At 42.3% G+C, this 21481-nt stretch overlaps 1 protein-coding gene across 3 annotated transcripts in view; it reads right to left on the bottom strand.

The window, feature by feature from the left end:
* The window catches only part of PRKAR1B (protein kinase cAMP-dependent type I regulatory subunit beta), a 217272-nt gene extending 197627 nt beyond the window's left edge, over positions 1-19645 (bottom strand). For all 3 annotated transcript variants that reach the window (XM_061599943.1, XM_061599942.1, XM_061599940.1), the window contains exons 1-2: positions 19487-19645; positions 17735-17938 (exon numbers count right to left, since the gene is read on the bottom strand). In XM_061599943.1, the coding sequence (XP_061455927.1) occupies positions 17735-17911 (177 nt within the window). In that variant the 5' untranslated portion in view covers positions 17912-17938; positions 19487-19645. The remainder of the gene's footprint in view (positions 1-17734; positions 17939-19486) is intronic.
* Between the last annotated feature and the right edge of the window lie 1836 nt (positions 19646-21481).

Raw genomic sequence — 21481 nt, forward strand, 5'->3', positions numbered from 1 at the left:
ACTATGCACGTTTATGCAAATTTTACTCCAGTATATGTATTTCTGAAGACATGACTTGGCTGAAGGACTGCATTGCAAATTTCCGAGAACTGCAAATTTCAATGGATGGCTGTGTTTTAGTTCACATCATGTTTTGGAAAGTGTGAATGAGGTAGGTTCACCTTTAAATGTGAACTGAATCGACTTTCTCCCCCAAACCTCATCTTCCCCTCGAATTTTGCTCTGATGTTTCCATTGCCAGGCTTCTCAATGCCTGCCACAGTGGACAAACAGAGATCAGTTAGTCATCCACCTGTCTGCCTCAAGGATACCTGCCCACCCTCAGGCTTGAGCATCTGATAAGATAAGGTCCCTGAGCCCAAGCTCCCGCAGCCGCCCCCCGACATAAACCACCACCAGCAGCTACTTGTTATTTAATTTTTCTAAATTGTATTGCTTTTATTTTTATACCTGTGTTTATTTTTCTTTGTAAGCTGCCTTGAGGGCCTTTGGATGAAAGGCGGGGTATAAATAAAATAATATTAAAAAACCATCACATCCCAATACTTATATGTTTTTTCTTTATTATTTCATTTATGACTTGCCTAATTGCTTTAAGATGTTTCTAAAGATGTTTTATTTTCATATGTTTTATACAATCTTTTGTTGTTAAGATGTTTTATAGTGTTTTTAGTGTTTTTGCTTGCAGCTCTAGGCTCCTTCTGGAAGAAAGGGTGGGGTATACATTTAATAAATAATAATAATTCCACTAGGTGACATATAACAGAACATACAAAATTAAAAATGCAGCAGATACAGACAAAACCAATCCAGCAAGAACACAGTGATAAAACACAGCAATGTCCAGTACTCAGGACATCTCAGACAGTGACTGTGAGGCAGAGCAAGTTTATACAAACGGTGGTCAAGAGAATTCAGCCTCAGGTGCCCTTACATTCCCTGAGCCTTCCTATCATGTGATAACAACCCACTCTGAGGAAGTGGCTTGCACACCTGGCTCTGCCAGGAAGGCTCGCTTTAGTCAGACAAGGAACCTGAATCCACAGTTCTGCTACCTCACAAATTATCCAGGGTCCCTCACATTCCTCTTGGCTCCCAGCTGAAAAGCCAGGGGGGCATCTACAGCACAATCCCCAAGTGCTCTGCTACAGGCCAGGGCCTTGTCCCTCTCGAGTTCCTCTCAGTTCTTGGCCAAGGAGTACAGCTTTGATCCTCAGCTTGCCAACACCATTATTTATGGCACCCCATTATGAAACAGCCGTCCCAGAGAGGCTCACCTAACGCCACCTTTGTGGTCTTTTTGGCACCTTTCTGAAGACCTTTCTGTTCACTCAGGCTTTTAAACATTTTCAGTGATCTAGATCTGTTTTTATTTTTGGAGGTACAGCGAGTTTTGTTGGATTTATGAAAGGTTTCCTGCCCCTTTTTTAATGGTTTTAAGTTTTACTTTGTACTTCAGTTGCTTTTTATTTATTCACTGTAAGCCATCCAAAAAAGCTTTATGTTAGGGGCGGCGTACAGTGTGGCAAACAAATACATTTAACAGCTCCACTGGGCACTGGGAATTCTTAAAGCAATCCTTGCTTGCTTTTGAAGTGCCTTCCAGGAATTCGATTCTGACTGCAGCCTGGAACTATTTGACAGCTGCTCCCCATTGACAAGCCAATCTGGATCCTGTGAATCAGTCACTGTACTGATTGGCCACAGACATACACCTGTGTGATCCCATCTACTATCTTGTCTTTGTGATACATGGGTCATGAATCAAGGACATACACACAAACAATCACACATCCATGGCATTCTGCAGGTGTTAAGTGACTCAAGCATGTTAGGTGGCCACAGGGCTCAAACCAGTGCAGGCCGGTCCATCAGGGTGAATGGGGCACTGCTCCACCAACGTGAGTCCGACCTCAGCATATCACCACCTGCCTTCCTACTTGCAACTAGACCAGAGAGCAGACTAGCTGCTAGCTTATTCCTCTTTAGTCTCAGTGATGCATTTGTAGAACTTAGTAGGGAGGAGGATAGGGACAAAAGTGGAATTAGTTGGCTTTACCTGTCATTGGCTCTGACTATGTATCTCATTGGCTCTGGCTCCACCTACTGTCCATCTGCCAACCTTCTGCCTTACCAATCCCAAGGGGCAACAGCCAAAACTGACTCAAACCAGGAGCCGTGTCGACCAAGTATTGATCTATCATGGTTGCTGGTTGGAGGACAGGATTATGGGCCAATGCATTCAGGCTTTGGAGATGGCAGGACATGATCTTTCTGGCTTAGGAAGTCAGTGATGCTGGAGGGTGGTCTTCCTCCAGGCTACTTGTTATGGGGGAGGCCATCTTCTCCTCCCTCTCCTCATCCAGACTTCTGGATCCCAGCTGGCCTATCTCCAGGATGTTTTAACTAACCTGGCAGCCTGCTGTTAGCACACCTGCATCTGAAGTACCTGCCTGTCCCAGTGTTTGACAAGGCAAGAGTCATTTGGAGACTCCTATGAGAGCCAGTGTGGTGTAGTGGTTAGACTACGACCTGGGAGACCAGGGTTCAAATCCTCACACAGCCATGAAGCTCACTGGGTGACCTTGGGCCAGTCACTGCCTCTCAGCCTCATGAAAACCCTATTCATAGGGTCGCCATAAGTCGGAATCAACTTGAAGCCAGTACATTTACATTTTTATTCCCCTCACAGAGCTATAATTCCAAGAGTTTCCTGGGAAGAGGAGTTGATTGTTAAACCACTCTGCGAATTGTAGCACTGTGAGGGGAACAGGGGTCTCCTAACAACTCTCAACACCCTCCCTGAACTACACGTCCCAGGATTCTTTGTGGAGGAAGCCGTGACTGTTTAAAGTGGTATAAGAGTGCTTTAAATGTGTGAAGTAGATGTGACCACAGCTGAGTCTTGGGCTTGTCTTGTCAGACATGAAGGCAGGCAGGTACCTCAGATGCAGGTGTGCTAATAGCAGGCTGCCAGGTGAGTTAAAACATGCTAGAGATAGGCCAGCTGGGATGCAGAAGTCTGGATGAGAAGAGGCAGAAGTAGACTGTTGAAAGTGGTTTAAGAGTGCATTAAATGTATGGTGTGGATCCAACTGGTATATAAAATCTACTAGCTGGAAACCTACTCAGTAGGCCTCACAGCAAACCCATTTTTAATAGGCTGAATTTTGGAGGAGCACTGCAGGATGCTTGCTTCTGACCTCTACTATAGCTCTCCACCTTTAGAAGATACTAATAACTGGAGGGGGAAAGGAAAGAACATCTTTTAATCTCTTTTTAAAATCCATAATTTAGCCAAGCTTGCATCATTCCTTATTGACAAAATGCCAAAAGCCTTAAGAAACAAAGCTTCTCTCTCATGTACTGTAGATAACTCTGCCTTTGGCATTTCTCAAAATGTGTTTTGGAAACTCAACGACACAGTAGATTATAATTATGCATTATTTATAAAACACTCGCCCATTGGCATTGTGCACAAGGGAGAACGCTACACTAGGCAAGCAAGAGAGAGTGAATGGTGAGGTTTGGGGATCTGCTTTCAAAATCCTTTCCTCTTTTGGAGTCTTTGCTCAGCCATTGTGAGTGCTTCTACATAACCACTCTTCCTGGTTCGGAACAAAGCACCTCAGCATCTTTAAAACAGCCAGCACCTGTGTCCATCTGCAGCTCCTTCTGCTCTTTCCGACCGGAGGAAACAGCCTGGTCTGAATCATCAGCTGTCAGGAGCCAGCAGAGAATGCCACACACACATACCAGTTTTCATTGTAATCCTTTTTGGAAGCTAACAGTGGCCCTGTTCACACGTTACAGTCAACGAGTGTACAGTCTGTGTACCTAGGTACAGAAGTAGTCGGGCTGTACACTCGTACAGTTATTCACATGTAACATTCAACGAGTGTACAGTCTGTTATATACACATTTGCTGCCAGGGAAAGAAAATGGCTTCAATGACACTTTTTAAATGCACCATTGAAGCAATTCCCTTTTACTGGCAACAAGGCAAGGCATGCTGGGTCTGTTATACTTCCTGAAACTGTTTCCTGTCAAGGGGTACATTCAATAGAAAGAGTTTTGGCAGAAACAGGAATATAGTTTTACTCTTCATTTTTCCTGCAGATTCTTAAGTTTTTTAAATCAAAACCCCAACTTTTAAAAAGAAAATACTCACCTGTAACTATCATAATTATACTTATTAAAATATTGCATTTTTCATTGCCTGTTATTAGAGTATGTATGTTTTTTGATGTAGGCTTTCATGAAACAATCCTATACATGTCTATACAGTTCTATAGAGATCAATAGGACTTACTCATAGATAAATCTGTGAAAGTGCAGACCTAAATATATTGAATATTTATATATGAAAATATTTTGAGGAGGGGGCTGCAACAAAAACAAGCTGCTTAAAAGAGTATAAACTGAAACTATTCTTCCAACATGGTACACCTGATTCTTTCTTGAGGATATCATGTGTTTTAATACACAAAACTACACTCAAAATATAAATGTGGGGGGAAATCTTTATCAATTGGGCTTTCCAGCATACTGCTCCCACTGTAACATACTCTGTCCCCTGGAAAGCCTTTCCTGGTATTTGGGAAACAGGAAAGCTCTGGGCTGTGGTTTTTATGTTTTTTCAGTAGAAATGTTTGTAGCTCAGTATCAAAGTGATCATCCGTATCTCTTTTTATGATCTCTGTCAGTGGTTCCCAACCTTTATGAGTACGGGACCCCCTTTATAAGCTCAAACAATGTTGTGACCTCTCTCCAGGAAGGCAGCTTGGCTGCCAGGAAGGAAGGGGGAAAGCAGCCTTTGCTTGCAGCCTTGCTTCTTTTTGCTTCACTAAAAGCCCTCTCATTCTGAGTAAGGGCATCAGCAGCAGTGGTAGTGTGAGGAGACGGCAGTCAGTGGTAGTAATTCCCTCTTCTTTCTGGTAGCTTCACCCTCAGCCTCCTTTGGTGTCTGCCATGTATTTTATACCTTTGGTGTGCCTGAAAGATGCTCTAGCACTTCAGCAAAAGTCCTCCCCTCTCATTTAGAGCAAGGAGGTGTCATTTGCAGGGGCAGTTGGGAGCAGACAGTGTCCAGGGAGTGAAGACTTTAAAAAAAATCAATAATTTCTTTACTGTTTGCAGCCCCCTCTGGATTACTTCGCAGCCCCCAGGTTGGGAACCGCTGATCTATGTCATAATATTTAGCTTTTGGACAGCACTTTAAATGCAGGGTGGGCAGAAAGTACATCAAAATGTATTGGTGTATCTCAGGATGACTCACGGAAGATCAGTGAGGATTTCAGACTCCTGTTTCACAATGAAAACAAGAAAATGACCACCCCACCATTATACTGCTGAAATGAAGAAAGTGGGGGGTAATCAGAGTGGATTTTTGTGTGGAAATACTGTGAGCTCAGTTCAATTTTGGAACTCCAAACAAATTCCTGGGCTAAGAATTATTTAACTCTAAGTGCATATATTTTGTGGCTTAATCTGGTTGGTGGATCTTGGGTTTTTGTAATAATAATAAAATCAATACAAAAAACCTGATGTCTAACCATCCTGATCTAGAGTATTAGATCCTGATCTAGTCAAACCATGAAGTCTAACCATCCGAACCATAGAGTATTTGCCACCCTGGGCTCCTGCTGGGAGGAAGGGCAGGATATAAATCAAATAATAAACAAACAAAACATTACAACCCTACAAGGCAGGTTTGTGTTACCATAAAACCATGTGATGCAGCTACTTCTGACAGCTGTTTCTAATGGAAATCATGTGTTTGACCATCAGGTGTGTCTAATTTTGATGCATGACACTTGACATAGAAGGTAAGAGCTGCAGAGATAAGCAAATCCACAATTTTTCTCTTCTCAATTTCTGGATACACAGTAGAAAGGTGACATTGCTTTTTTGAAAATGCCTTCTTTGGCAATGTTTTGAAGAGTCTTACCTCTGCTACTGTAGTTTCATTCTTGCAAGCACTCTTTTGAACCATGCTATAACAACCCTGCAAGGTAGGTCTGTGACCATACAAATGATTTAGTGCAGGGATGGCCAGAAGATAGACTGTAATCTATTGGTAGATCCCTGGGAGATTTGTAGTCAATTGGCAAGCGCTTCTGGCTTCCAGTTGTTTAACAATAGCAACAAAAGGGCACACATCCGTTTGGAAATTTGACAACTGAAATTAAGAATACTTGTGTAAAGTAGGAATAGATCTATGTGTGGAAAGACTGTGAGCTCATCTCAGTTCTGATAACCCTGTGCTCAGCAGCTTTGCAGAGACACCATGTTCTTTCATACTAGACATATGTCTTTTGTAGCTGGCTGCAGTTGGTGGTTCTTGAGGTTTTAGCAAAACACAGGGTGGATCCCAGACTCTGCAATAGCAGTGCTCTCTCAGTAATGGCAGTATTGCCACTCACTGAATGGGGCAAGGTGCCTGCAAGTTCAGAGCTGGTGACACCACCATCCTGCAGCAGGTGGGCACACACCTGCAAGCTTGTGCTGCATTCCACCAAAGTACCCCCAACTTTGCCATCTCTGTGCCACTGCCATTCTCTCCCCCCCCTTTGCAAGAAAGTTGAGATGTAAAGGAAATAAGGCATTAAATAAGATTAAGGCTACAATCCTTTGCACAATTACTTGAGAAATTATATATATAATTTCTGATCAATGTATTACCTAGCCATTAAGTTATTTTATTATTGCAGTTGTGATAGCAGCTATTATTCATTACCTGAACAGGGGGGTTGGAGCAAGTTTTGGAATCTATTTGTGGCACTATCCTGAAAAGTAGGTGTACTAGTAACAAGCAACAATAAGAGTCACATGATGACACATTGAACATTTAACAGACATTATAAATTTTATAATATTTATTGATAAATCACCTAGTATTTAAAGGAAAGGATTGAATTTAGAAGTTAAAGGCTGTAATTCTATATTCACATTCACTTCAGGAGTAAGCCCCATTAAACTCAGTGGGACTCACTTCTGGGTATACATGGCTAGGACTGGTCTGGACTGTGAGCAGACATAGAGACAAACTCCCCTCCCTTTCTCTGCCCCCCCCAACTGTTTCTTTTAAGAGGCTGGAATCCTAATGCTTCTTACCTGGGAGTAAGCCCCACTGAACTCAGTGGGATTTACTTCTGAGTAGACATTTTCCCTCCTTCCTTCCCTCAAGCACGTTGCTAGCACAAACAAGCTCCACTCCACTTACCTGGGAGTAAGCCCCACTGAACTCAGTGGGATTTACTTCTGAGTAGACCTTTTTAAAATTCAAATGTGAATTCTCCAAAGCTTTCCCTCTCCTCCATTTTTTTCTCCTTCCTTTCCTCAAATTCAATCACTGCCAGCATACAGAAGCATTGCACTCAATGGGACTTACTTCTGAGTAGACTTTTTAAAAATTGCAGTGAGTCCTTCAAAGCTCTCCCCCCCCGTTTTTTGCCTCTTCCCCCCCATTTTTTGCATCTTTCCTTCCCTCAAGCTCTTTCGTTGCTTCAGGCTGGTCTTCCTTTCCTCTTCCTTGCACTTGCCTCCATTTTAGCTTTATTTTCTTTCCCGCTCCTTGGCTCCAGAAACTGACATTTTTCTTCAGCCCATTTCTGATTGGCTGTTGCTGCTGCTGCTGGTACAAGGCTCAGGCTGTCCCCGGGAAGAAAAACTGATTGCTCACGATCAGCTCCATGGGGACAGCATGCAGGGAGAATCACCACATGAGCAGAAGATGGCTTTTTTCAGGATGCCTGTACACTTGGTGATTTTTGAAGTCACCACGTGTAGACTCTTTCTCACGAGCAGCTGTACCCAGGTACAGGGGGCTTCTACCTGGGTACAGAGTAACGCATGAATACCCTGTTTAGTTGAAAAGCATTGTATGAATATAGTACGTTAACCAACAAGGATGTCATCTCCGTAAGTAATATATAAGCCAAACCTTGGCCTATCATCCACACATCTCAATACAAAATGTTCTATTTTGAGTTCTTATGCACATAAGAAACAAGCGGGGAGGGCTGTAGCTCAGTGGCAGAACACATACTTTGCCTAAGATCCCCAGTTCAATCCCCAGTATCACCAAGTAGAGCTGGGGAAAACTTCTGTCTGAAACTCTGGAGAGCTGCTGCCAGTTTGTGTAGAGAACACTGAGCTAGATGGACCAATAGACTGACTTGGTATAAGGCAGCTTCTTATATTCCTAAGGAGCAAAAGAACAAGCACAAATAATTTGCACCCCTCTTTTTTGCATTTCTGTATGAAAAGGGGTTTTTTTCACATTTCCTTGGTGGTGAGATTCTTCTGCTCTCGATATGGAAACAAAGGGGAAATGGTTGAGTCTCCCCTTTGCACATTTATTTATTTATTTATTTAATTAAGCTTATATACCGCCCGACTAGCAACAGCTCTCTGGGCGGTGAACATAAATACAATAAAAATAACACAAAACTGTACACAAAACTGTACAGTCTAAAATCAAAATATAATAATTTACAATCAACAGGAATTAAAATGCCTCAGAGCATGATAGCAGAATTATAAGAGCATGATAGCAGAATTATAAGAGAGCCTGGGATTCCAAACTACGTAGGTAACAAGCAATGCACTGGCAAATATTTTAAAGAAAGACAGCTTCACAATCTAGACCTTTTCTCTTACATGGCGCTTGCCCATCACCAATGACCTTCTCATTACCACTGAGCACAGCTCACATGTATGGTCAGCCATTCTGGTTATCAATCCATATAATTGAGTTATTAAATGCCAGGGCAATGTGATGATTAAGAGACTGAGCTGTGAACACTTCTACCTTGACCTCAATGGATGGCCTGAGAGAGGCTTCTCTATATAGGTGGCCAACTCTGGTGTAAACAGGTGCACAGTCCATCAATGTCATCCACTACCCAATGCTTAATATGGAACAGTTCTTCCATATTACCATAATCATGATTCCATATTACATTGGACATGTTCAAAAAGAAAACAGGACAGTTCTTCAAAAGCATTCTTGGAATAGAGCAGAAAAACTCTACAAAAAGAAGCTGTTTGGGGGGGGAATTAGGCTGTGGCTCACTGGTGGAACAAAGGCTTTCTAAGAGGAAGGTCCTGAATTCAAACCCCAGCATCTCCAAATAGGACTTAGAAAGACTCCTTTCTGAAGCCCAGAAAGCCATAGATAGTCGGTGAAGATCAGGCAAGGCAGAAGAAGAGGTAGATTTACTGATTAATATTTGGGCAATAACCACACCATGCATTTAAAGCAACATGGCTTTTCCTAAAAAGATCCTGGAAACTGAAGTTTGTTAAGGGTGCTGGGAATTGTAGTTCTGTAAAGTACAGTTCCCAAGATTCTTTGGGAGAAGTCATGTGCTTTAAATCGGTTTTAAAAATATAGTGATATAGTGTGTATGCAGCCAAAATATACACACAAAAGAAATCACAGTGGGTTTTTCACCCATATGTGATCCCAGCTTTCCATTAGCTTTTCAGTTTGAATGACAGATGTACATACCAAGAAATCAAATCCAGCCACCAGACTTGCAAGCTACAGGTTGCTCCTGTTTCTCACCCCCCCCATTTTTAAAGCACCATATATACATTTGTTCATGTTGATCCTTCCAATTTAAAAAATGCAAACATTTACAAAAAGAGTTGGAAAACTTCCCTAGAGATTAGGGTAGGAGGGTACCAACCACCAGGTGCCCCTCAAAGTCAGATGATCTCCACTGAGCCACCTTTCACATTGAAAACCTACACAGCCATTTTTAAAAGAGCTTATTCAGAACAGAAGAATAATGTCTATTTACAAAGCTGCAAAACTACTGCCTGTGCTCTCACACCAATACATTTGCACACACCTCAAGGATGGCAAAGCCGCATAGTGATATGTCCCCCGAAAGCAGGTCACAGTGTGCCCATAGAAGATTCATATTCAGATGAATCACAGGCCACCCTTGTTGGAAGGGCCTGTCCAAAACTCTGCCTCTCTATCTATAACTTTCCTTATTTAACAGAAGGTATATACTGCTTAGTTGTAATAATACCTCAAAGCAATTTACAAAAAAAGACTTCAGTCACATCCACAACATCCATTTAAAGCCCATCTAAAACACATGGCTTCCCCCAAAGAATCCTGGGGACTGTAATTTGTTAAGAGCACTGGGAACTGTAGATCTGTGAGGGATAAACTACAGTTCCCAGGATTCCTTGGGAGAAATAATGTACTTTAAATGTGTATTAGATGTGCTTTAAATGCAGAATATTATTATTAACAACAACAGCAGTAATATTGGTGTGGATGTGATCTTCATTGCTGAAAGACTTAGAGAGGCAGCATCTCAAATACCCTATCCCAATACATGATAGTGTTTTCTCTTCAGTCAACTCTGCCTGCCCAACAGGAGCACTAGAGATTGTTCTTCCAATTTATACCCACTTCCCCTCTCTAAGTGAAGCAATAAACGCGCCCAAGCCAAGCATCCATCTCCAAACATTTCCTATGTACATGGCCTACCTTAGGCTGCCCCACGTCCTTTCCCCAATGGTTAGACTTTCCCCATTTATCCCTACAGAGAAGTGTTAAGATCGGCAAAGGGGGATCTCTCATCATCCTCAGAAGTACAGGGAATAGCAGACCAGAAGATAATTTTCTTTACGGCCACCCCTAAATTGTGGGACTCCTTCCCCACAAAGGTGCATCTAGCATCTTCATATGGGTTTTGCCATATGCTCTAGCTGCACCTCTTTACCCTAGTCTTTGATTAATGTATTTTATGAGACCCCACCTTGTTTACTGAATATATACTGTTCTGTGCGGAAGAGTCTTACTTGTTCTTACAACTGTATATTATGTTGTTGTAACCAGGAATAGATGAATTTGTAAACTTTGGTTTCTCTCCATTTCTCATTTTCCCAGCCTTAAGTTCAGTTCTCCACATTTTCACATCAGCTTATGAAAAAGCCTTCATGAAAATTCGTGTCAGCATTTGAGTGCAAGTTTATCCTAACAGGCACATGCCTGCATGCAATTTTCCCTAATGTAAATATTTTTGCAAAGCAATTTTTCATAAAAGTGTATTTTTGTGTCTTACTTGCAGGAATATGTATTTTTATGCACACTTGTCCCAGTGTGTGCATTTTGTACACATAACTAGGCTGACTGTGGCCCTTTGTTGAAAAGAATCAAAGGCTACAGTCCTAATCCACTTACCTTGGAGGAAGCTCCACTGAATTCAGTAGGACTTACTCTTGAGTAGGGATGGAAGGATCTGTCCATTTTACTTCCCTCCATTTCTCATTTTTCTAGTCTTAAATTAAGTTATCCACATTTCTGCAGCATTTTGCTAATTTTTATTAAATCCCCATGAAAATTATTCAGCATTTTAGCATGAATTTCTCATAACACATTTTTGCAAGTAATTTCCCCTAATAGAACACAATTTTGTATGTTATTTTCACTAATATATTCATTTTAATGCACACTTTCCCCTAATGTATGCATTTTTGTAAACACTGTTTGGCTGGAGAACTGCATCACAAAATTTGGAGACGCGCAAATTTCAAAGGATGGCTGTATTTAGGCAAGTACAAGTTAGGTCACTTCACCTTTAAATGCAAACTGAATCGAGTTTCTCTCCCATTCCTAGTTGTAACCTGCCCTGGGAATTTATGGTGAAGGGCAAGCAAGAAATTTATTTATTTATTTTTATTATCATTATTTTTACCCTGCCCTTTTGCCAAAACTGGAACTCACAGCAGCTTCCAGATAAAAGCACACACATAATTAAAAACATACAAAAGTCTAGATTAAAATCGAATTAAACTATTTACAGTATTAAAACCATTCATACAGTTAAAATAATTCAAACTCAGTTTAAAATAATACTCTAAATAAATAAATAAAATCTTGACAATCCCTACATAAGCCAAGCATGTACACTGAACCTCATCATTTATCCATGTCTTGGACTAGCTAGTTGCTAAGTTTATGTTTTATCTTATCTTGTACTCTGCTTATCTTGACCCTGCTCTTCCTTAATCTCTATTCTTTACTGAAATAAACTCTTTTATCATTTGGCATACTGGAGGTTGGCTGGTTTGTTTTGATCACTACAGTATTATCTCCTACAAGCCCTGCTATTCAGCAACATATTCCAAGACCTGGACAAACAGGGAATCTGGAGAGGTTGGGCAAATTCTCGCATCTAGTGCTGACTGGAGAGAGTCTGCTGGCAGATTCCCAGGACAAGACTGTGGGTATCCCTTCTCCCCTCTAGGGACATAGAAAGCTGCCTTATACTGAGTCAGACCCTAGGTCCATCTTGCTTAATATTGTCTGTACTGACTGGCAGCAAGCACCTCTCCAAGGTTTTAGATGGATCTCTCTTCTTAGCTCTTCCTAGGTCATAGGTTCCATTGTTGTACTGCTCTAACAGATAGGAAGTTTGTCCTGATGTTCAGTTGAAATCTGGCTTCCTGTAACTTGAGCCCATTATTCTGTGTCCTGCTTTCTGGGACAATTGAGAATAGATCCTGGCCCTCCTCTGTGTGACAACCTTTCCAGTACTTGAAGAGTGCTATCATATCTCCCCTCAGTCTTCTCTTCTCATGGCTAAACATGCCCAGTTCTTTCAGTCTCTCCTCATAGAGCTTTGTTTCTAGTCCCTGTTCACCCTTGTTGCCCTCCTCTGAACCTGTTCCAGTCTGTCTGCATCCTTCTTAGAGTGCAGTGTCCAGAATTGGATGCAGTACTGAAGATGAGGCCTAACCAGTGCCGAATAAAGGGGATCTCTCAGAACCACTGTATATTATCTTTGCAAAATCCTGGAGAATGGGTGAAGTGCTGGATGACTGGAGGAGGGCTAATGTTGTCCTGTCTTCAAAAAGGGCAAAAGGGAGGAACCTGGGAACTACAGACCCGTCACTCTGACTTCAATCTCTGGGAAAATTCTGGAGCAGACTGTAAAGTGGGCAATCCTTAACCACCTTGAAAACAATGCAGTGATTAGTAGAAGCCAACATGTTTTTATGAAGAACAAATCCCACCAGACTAATCTCATTTTTTGATCAGGTAACCTTCCTGGTAGACTGTAGGAATGCTGTGGATGTAATATATCTCAACTACAGCAAATATTTTGACAAAGTGTCCCCTGATATTCTGATTATCAAGCTAAATATGGGCTGAATGGAACAACTATCAGGTGGATCCACAGTTGGCTACAGAATTATACTCAAAGAGTGCTTAACAATGGTTGCTTCTCAAACTGGGGGGAGGTAACGAGAGAGGTACCGCAGGGCTCGGTCCTGGGCCCAGTGCTCTTCAACCTTTTTATTAATGACTTGAATGAGGAGGTGCAGGGAATGCTTATCAGATTTGCAGATGATACAAAATTGGGAGGGATAGCTAATACCCTGAAGAACAAAAACAAAATTCAAAGGGATCTTGATGGGCTGGAGCATTGGGCTGAAAACAACATAATGAATTTTAACAGGGATAAATGCAGCATTCTATACCTAGGAAAAAGAAACCAAATGCACAGTTATAAGATTTTGGGATTGTTGTTGATCATAAGCTGAACATGAGCCAACAGTGCGACGAGGCTGCAAAAAAAGGCAAATGCTATCTTAGGCTGCATTAACAGAAGTATAGTTTCCACATCACTTGAAGTACTAGTTCCCCTGTATTTGGCACTGGTTAGGCCTCATCTTGGGTATTGTGTCCAGTTCTGGACATTGCACTTTAAGAAGGATGCAGACAAACTGGAACAGATTCAGAGGAGGGCAACAAGGATGATCAGGAGACTGGAAACAAAGCCCTATGAGGAGAGACTGAAAGAGCTGGGCATGTTTAAGCCTTGAGAAGAGAAAACTGAGGGGAGATAGGATAACACTCTTCAAGTACTTGAAAGGTTGCCACACAGAGGAAGGCCAGGATCTGTTCTCAGTTGTCCCAGAATGCAGGACACAGAATAATGGGCTCAAGTTGCAGGAAGCCAGATTTTGAATGAACATCTGAAATGTTTAGAGTAGTACGACAATGGAATTAATGAGTGATGGGTCTCCAACATTGGAGGCATTCAAGAGACAGCTGGACAGCTATCTGTTGGGTGTATTTTAATTTGGATTCCTGCACTGAGCAGGGGTTGGACTCGATGGTCTTATAGGCCCCTTCCAACTCTACGATTCTATGATCTGCTTTGTATGCAGAAGGTCCCAGATTAACACTGGAGGCATTCAAGAGGCAGGCAGACAGCCACCTGTCAGGTATGCTTTAATCTGGATTCCTACATTGAGCAGGGGTTGGACTCGATGGCCTTACAGGCCCCTTCCAACTCTCCTATTCGATGAAGTTTGTTTTTCTCTGATGAACAATTGAGCATGTCAACATGTGTCAAAGTTGAGAATGAATTGTCACACACAGCTGTAGATGCACCAAAGGTGAGTCCTACAGCATACAAAGTGTACATGCATGGAAAGGCTTCCTTGTGCAGGTACAATGATTAGTAAGATAGTAAGCTGTGAATTCAGTTCTCCTGAGACAGCTACTTCCCAGAACTAACTACCCCGGTCTCCGTTGCCATGTCAGGAAAGCAATTTAGAGAAGTTTCACTTTAAAAATTAAATTAATATCTATAAACATCACTTTTCATAAGAAAATGCTTGACAGCATGTCACATAAGAACTTATACATTTGTCTGAACTACAGGTGCTAGAACCAACTGTACAAGCACCCAATCTCTGTTCTACAGAAAGGCCCTGGGCCAGCCAGCTAGCTCACACTGCTTCTGATGGCTCTACCAGCACATGTCACACACCCTATTTTGGTAGTACATAAGTTCGCAAGAGAAAAGTTAAATAAGGTACAGTAGGGCCCCACTTTACGGCGTTCCATTTTCCGGCGTTCCCCTGATGTGGCAACTTTCAATTAGGGGAAAATCCCCGTTTTAAAGCCAATTTTGTGCTTTTACGGCCTTTTGGCGCCATTTTCACGCGATGCGACCCATTATAGTCAATGGATTCTGCTTTACGGCGGGGGCCTGGTCCCTAACCCGCCGTATAAGCGGGGCCCTACTGTACGCTTTACGGCATTCCGTTTTCTGGCATTCCGCTAATGCGGCAGCTTTCAATTAGGGGAAATACCCCGTTTTAAAGCCGATTTTGGGCTTTTGCGGCATTTTCGAGCGACGCGACCCATTATAGTCAATGGGTTCTGCTTTACGGCGGGGGCCTGGTCCCTAACCCGCCGTATAAGCGGGGCCCTACTGTATAATGATTTGTACAGTTGGGTGGATGTCTAAAACTGTTGCAACTAAGACCCTAGCAACATTATACTCTTCAAAACCATTTAAAAAATGGAACTAACTTGAAAGAATTGAAACAATATCTTTTTCAACTTTTTTAACAAACTAGGGAAGAAATTCCCCCCAAACACATGCACACACACAGTATTCTAGCTCCCCATTGCCTGGGCTAAGTTAGTAAGGTCTCATTAGGCTTCCTGGGCCTTGGAGAGCCAGCTCATTCACCTCTCTGCTTCTTCTCAGGTCCTGCCCTGGACTAGGCTAGGTTGCTGCACTCCCTAGCCCAAGACCTAGGCACACCCACCAGATCCACTAACACCACCCACCACCTACAGAGGCTGCCTGAGCAGTACATCACAATACTGTCCTTCCCACCTTTTCTTCCTCCATTTGCAAACCATAATTGTATTTATATCCCACCTTTTGCTCCAAGGAGTTCAACGTTTACACTATTTGCCCCCTTTTCATTATATCTTTACAACAACCCTATGAGGTAGGTTAGACCGAGGGACAGTGACTGGCCCAGAGTCATCCAGTGAGCTTCATGGCTCAGCAAGGATTTGAACCCTGGTCTCCCACGTCCTAGTCCAACACTTTAACTACTACACCACACTACATTTCCAGTGTACGGATAGATAGTGTGAACAACACATTTTTGGTAGACTGGCAATGGTTAAGTTGTCCAACAGCAGCAAAAAAATCCCACACAAATTATACAGCTGACGGGTAGAAAGATTGAGGTAAGTGAGAGGAGGCGTCTGGGTGGTAAGACTAGGCGCTCAGTTCACTTCTGGTGTGCAAATAAACTCATTTGGACTCTTCTACATTAAAGAGCGTAGAACCACAACAGGAATGACAGGGGCATCCTCCAGGCTCTGGGACAAGGACTAGAACCAGTGTTGGGTGATGTTCATAGGGACTGGTATGGCAGAAGGCAGGGAGCCCAAAAAATAGGGCAAGCCACAGGCAATTAATTCTACATTTGCCCCCCCTTTCCCCCTGATGAGTTCTACAGGGCAACACTGAGACTGAGGAGGAAGAAGTTGACAGATAGGGCACCCCTTGGACTGGATGCAAGTAGGGAAGTGCCATAGCTCAGTGGTAGAGCATCTGCCTTGCATGCAGAAGGTCCCAGGTTCAATCCCAGCATCTGCAGGTAGGGTTGGGAGAGTTCCCTGCGTGAAACCTGAAGAGCTGTTGCTGATCATTTTTGGCAGTACTGAGCTCGAGGGAACAATAACCTCACTCAGTGTAAGGTAGCTTCCTATGCTACTAAAGAAGGCAGACTGAGATGGTAGGCAGCGTTCCATTTGCCCTAACGGAGCAGCCTCCATTTACTAGATGGAGTTGTTGAAAGATTGGAAAACCCGACATCTCACATTTGGCTTGCAGAAATTATTAATGCTGTGTATTTTGTTTGTACTTAGCTATTTTGATACGTGCAGTGCTATCCTGCTTCTTTTTAAAAAATAAAACAATTTTTTAAAAACAAAACCAACTGCTGGACTCAGAATCCTTTCATTTTAAATGTGTATTTTTTGCACCAGGCTCCAGTAAATGGATCATAGGGTTCTAACAGAAAACAAAGTAGATCCCACAAGCCTGAAGGTTGTGCTTTCATAGAAGCTTTGCTGCATACTTACACTCAGGGAACAAGCCCATGACATAAAGGTATATAAGATTTGCACATGCTGAATTATATGCATAGATCCCTCTGGGGAATGGAAATGGTGGGTGGGTGGAGTCTCAGCACCACTGCACTTTATATTTAATTGTTTATTGTATTACATTTATATATCACTTTTTCTTCCAAGCAGCCTACGACAGCACACATGGTTCTCTCCTTTCCCATTTTATCCTCACAACAACCCTGTAAGGTAGGTTAGGCTGAGAGACAGAGGTTAGCCCAAGGTAACTCAGTGAGCTTCATGGCTGAGTGAGGATTTGCACCCTGGTCTCCCACATCATAGTCTAACACCCTAACCATTACACCACAGATGTCATGCATACACACCATATGTAGCTCTCTGAGGGGTAAACTACAGTCCGTAGGATTTTCTTGAGGGGGAAGCCATGTGGTTAAAATGTATTGTGTGTATGCAGCCCAAGTTAAAAACAAAACGTTCATAGAAAGTGGGAAAGGAAAGGATGTACAGAGACTGCCACTAGAGACTCAGGGTTCAGGCCAAGGAGCGAACCCTGCAACAGCAACCCTGTGCTTTTTCCCATACAGAGCTAGATAGACCAAGGGTCTGACTCAGTATACAGCAGCTTCCTAAATATTGGAAGTATCTTGATTTTGCTTTGTTTTTATACTTGTGCCCTTTGCACAAAGTGCCGGATTGAGTGGTGCTTCTCAGCTGAGAGTTTTTGGAGGCCAGTTATCTTATGCGCACACACACAGACATGAATATTTGACAATCACTGACCTTCTCCAGTTTCTCAAAATGTTCCCGCAAGAACTTCATAGGCTGATCAGGTTTTGCTATACAGAGGTTGACAATGCACTCTTTCAGAATCTGCTGGATATTATGCTTCTGAACATAACGCTCACATCCCTTTAGGCTCTCGTCGTCTTCCACGTTGCAGGAAGATGAAGCAGCCATCTTTGTGATTGTAAGCAGACCACAAACCTAGGTGAGAAAATGGTGCAGTTTGAACGTGGCAAAAGTCATTATACAAAGTCTTCAGGTACAAGACTTGGGACAGAAAGCAAACTTTTGAATACTGTGCAAAAAGCAAATGTGATATTTCAGCAGTCATTTGCCAGCAATATAGACAGATAGCATGTTCTCATCCAAGAGTCTTGAACAAGCCTACTGGGTGGCAGTCCTTTAATTCAATGTGTTGCAAGTCATAGGCTCCACATCAGAAGTTTATAAAAAAGGTGATATTTCTACTTATTTTTATCCTACTTTTGCAGATGGATCTTAAAATACTCTGGATTATAAAGCATTGCCTGCACTGGACTGGTTTCCTATTAAAGATTTTTGAATAAGAATATTTGGATATTGGTTTATGGGAAACTGATCTTTTTCTCCTGGATCCCTGTTGAGCTGGTGATTTGGCCTTTAGCATACTGAACTCCCCAAAATCAGGTTCTTTCTTGCTAAGAATAAACTCACAAAAATTCTAAAGAAATAATTCAAACTATTGTATATTATTCTTTGTCTAATTCTATACTGTATTGTTAATTCCCTCACAAATACGATGCAAACCTCTATGCTTTTTTGTGTATTTATGGTTCTAGCTTTCAGTGCAGAAAAATCTTGTAAGAAAATGTTTGTTTGTTAAAAATGGACCAGATATGTAAGGCACTTCTTTCACCCTAAAACAAGCAGAATATGTAGTTTCAAGAATGGCCTGTTCCTCCAGTCAATGTATTTTGGACACCAAGCTCAAAGTAAAAGGACACATGTTTAAACTGCCGCAGTTGCGCTTTTGCAAGATTTATCCAAATTTGCAGTATGTCAAATGCCATTCATTCACTGCTTTTCTCTCTCTACATATGTCCAAGATTCAAACGTGATTTGCATGTACAGGTGCCCCATTGGTGGAGGACCTGAAATCAGAGATCTTTGGAACAGGGTCTGCCAGCAAGACTTCTAAGAGAGAGAAGGAACTACAAGTCCAGTCTCTTGTCAAGCTGAAAGTCAAATGGCGGACATCAAATTAAATATGGGAACTGAGGACTGGAGTGAAAAAGTATTGCACAGCCTTAAATCTGCACAGAGTGGGAAACCCCTTCCTTTCCTTCCACGTGCATCATTGCCAAAAGAGTATGAAAGCCTCTCTCAATCAAGCAACATCTTTTATAACGTGAGTGATCTCGAATGAGGGCTGCAATCAACCATCATCATCTCTGGATCAGGTTTGATATTGAAATGGGAAAAGGCTGCCTCCCCGTGCCTTCCTTCTAATCCCTGACTCTCTTGCCCCTCTCTCCCTAGCCCCATGGAGAAGGGGATCCTTCATTCTCCTCCCCCTCCTCTTCTTCCCCCGTCTCCATCAGCAACAGCCTTTTATGCTGAATTCATTCTCAGCCATTGTTGCTGAGGGAACAGCTACCAAAAGCAAGCAAGGAAGGATGGAGAGAGATGAAAGGGGATCCCCTTTCCATAGCGCTGGGTGGACAAGAGGAGGTTGCCTGTGTAATGCCAGAGAGGACCATATCTAAATACCTGATTTGCTGGATCAACGACAAGCAGCAGCAGCGGTAGCTACAGCCTCTTCCTCTTTTTAGCTCCCGTTATTCCGCAGTGCAGCCTCCTCCTCTTCCTCCTCCAGCTGCTGGCTGGCTTCTTGTGAATCCCCCCTCTTTTTTTCTTCCTGTGTTTTCAGAAAAGCCCCAGCCAAAGAGATCCCCCACCCCCAGATCTGTCTGCCACCCTCTATTTTTCCCCCTTCCCTTGCACGCAAAGCGTTAAAGCTCTGTTGCACCACCACTAGCAGCAAACACACACAGGAAGTCTCAGCTGCTGTCAGTCATAGGCGAGCTCAGCCTCCCTCCTCATGGAGATACAAACTACAAAAGCACATGCAGGCTGGGAAGGCCTGTGGGATGCTTGTAGTTAAGTTACCTACCGGCGATTTAAAAAAAACCCTTTACCAAAAAGAATAGTGAGGAGACCTGGGGAACTGATGCAAAGACAAGGTGGCAAAGGATCTCGGGTGGGCACGTAGGCATCACCTATAAGGAGGATTGGAAGATGGTGAAGATTTGCACAGGACTTCCATATGTTCATTTGAATGTATAGGTCAGAGGTGGGGAGCCTGTGGTCCTGCAGATTTTGCTGAACTACAGCTCCCATCAGCTCCAGCCAGCATGGCCAATGGCTAATGGCCAAGGATGATGGAAGCTGTCATTCAGCAACATTCAGTGGGCCAAAGGTTCCCCCACTCCTGGTATATATATAAATAATTGCTAGAACCAGTGCATGATTTTGGAAAGATATGACTTGGGCCATCAAAACTTACTGGTACATTAATATATGGAGTATTGCTTTAGTACAGCAGTGCCCAAATTTTATCCCCCCACCCCCAGGGACTGCTTGAAAATTGCTGAGGGTCTTGATGGACCACTTAATTATTTTACTCCCTGTTATAGCAATTCTAATGTGATGTGCTAGATGCTGCATCATTTCTCATTGTATTTTTATTGCTTCTTTTATTTCTTATGTTGCATTTTATTGTATTACAATATGAATAGTATTCCATAGATTTCAAATTGGACGTATTCTTCACAGATCACCTAAATGATGTTTGTAGATCACTGGTGGTCCATGGACCACAGTTTGGGAACCCGTTTTAGTAGGAAAATTGCCAAATAAATTAAAAATGGCCAGGAGAAATAGGAAAGGCAAGTTTATCTCAGAATGGATTGATTTTGCTATGTACATCAGTGAAACAAACCACAGTAAAACTCCACCACTACAGTATACAGACCTTTGGGATTTTTCATTCATGCTGTAATACAAACAACACCTTCAAAGATGACAGACACTTTAAACAGATCAAGTAAAAAAAAACACTGGTGAAAATTGGATAAGCAAAACCCTAACTAATTGTGTGCCCAAGTGTCTCAGTGTTTGCTTTGTAACATTCTTTTTTTATATATGAAATTAATAAAAATAATTTAAAAAAGAAAGAATAGCTATATATTTAGAGATACAACAATATACTAGTGGGAAAGACTGGTGAGCTAGGTCCCTGTTCAGGTGCTGTTGAGGGACAACTTATTAATTTGTTGCTGAAGATGCCCCAGTTTACCCTTGCCTTTGACACCTGAGAGATATTTAAATGTTTTTAAATGTTATTGCTATAACTCAGCATAGGACCTTATAGTGAAGGGAAGGCAAGAAACCAAATTTTAGAAAGTCATAATCTTACTCAAGGCTCCCCCCCCCCAAGAAACCAAGATTTTGGCACTAGCAAGTCTTTTGATTAATATAGTTATTTCTCCCACAGCCACCCAACAGTTCTTTTTTGTGATATCAATTCCTCCTTTTTGTTCTGGTCTTGAAGTTGCACATACAAGCCACCTTTGTAAGAGAACCACAATGACTATATTTTTCACCCAATCACAAGCTCCTGTTTAATAAACCCAGAATAATGCCCCACTTCAGCACACGCTCTCAGGGGCGCTAGGATTCCAGTCCCATGAGGTGTAAGCCTCT

The sequence above is a fragment of the Rhineura floridana genome, chromosome 17 (assembly GCF_030035675.1).
Source record: "Rhineura floridana isolate rRhiFlo1 chromosome 17, rRhiFlo1.hap2, whole genome shotgun sequence".
NCBI classification, from domain to species: Eukaryota; Metazoa; Chordata; class Lepidosauria; order Squamata; family Rhineuridae; genus Rhineura; species Rhineura floridana.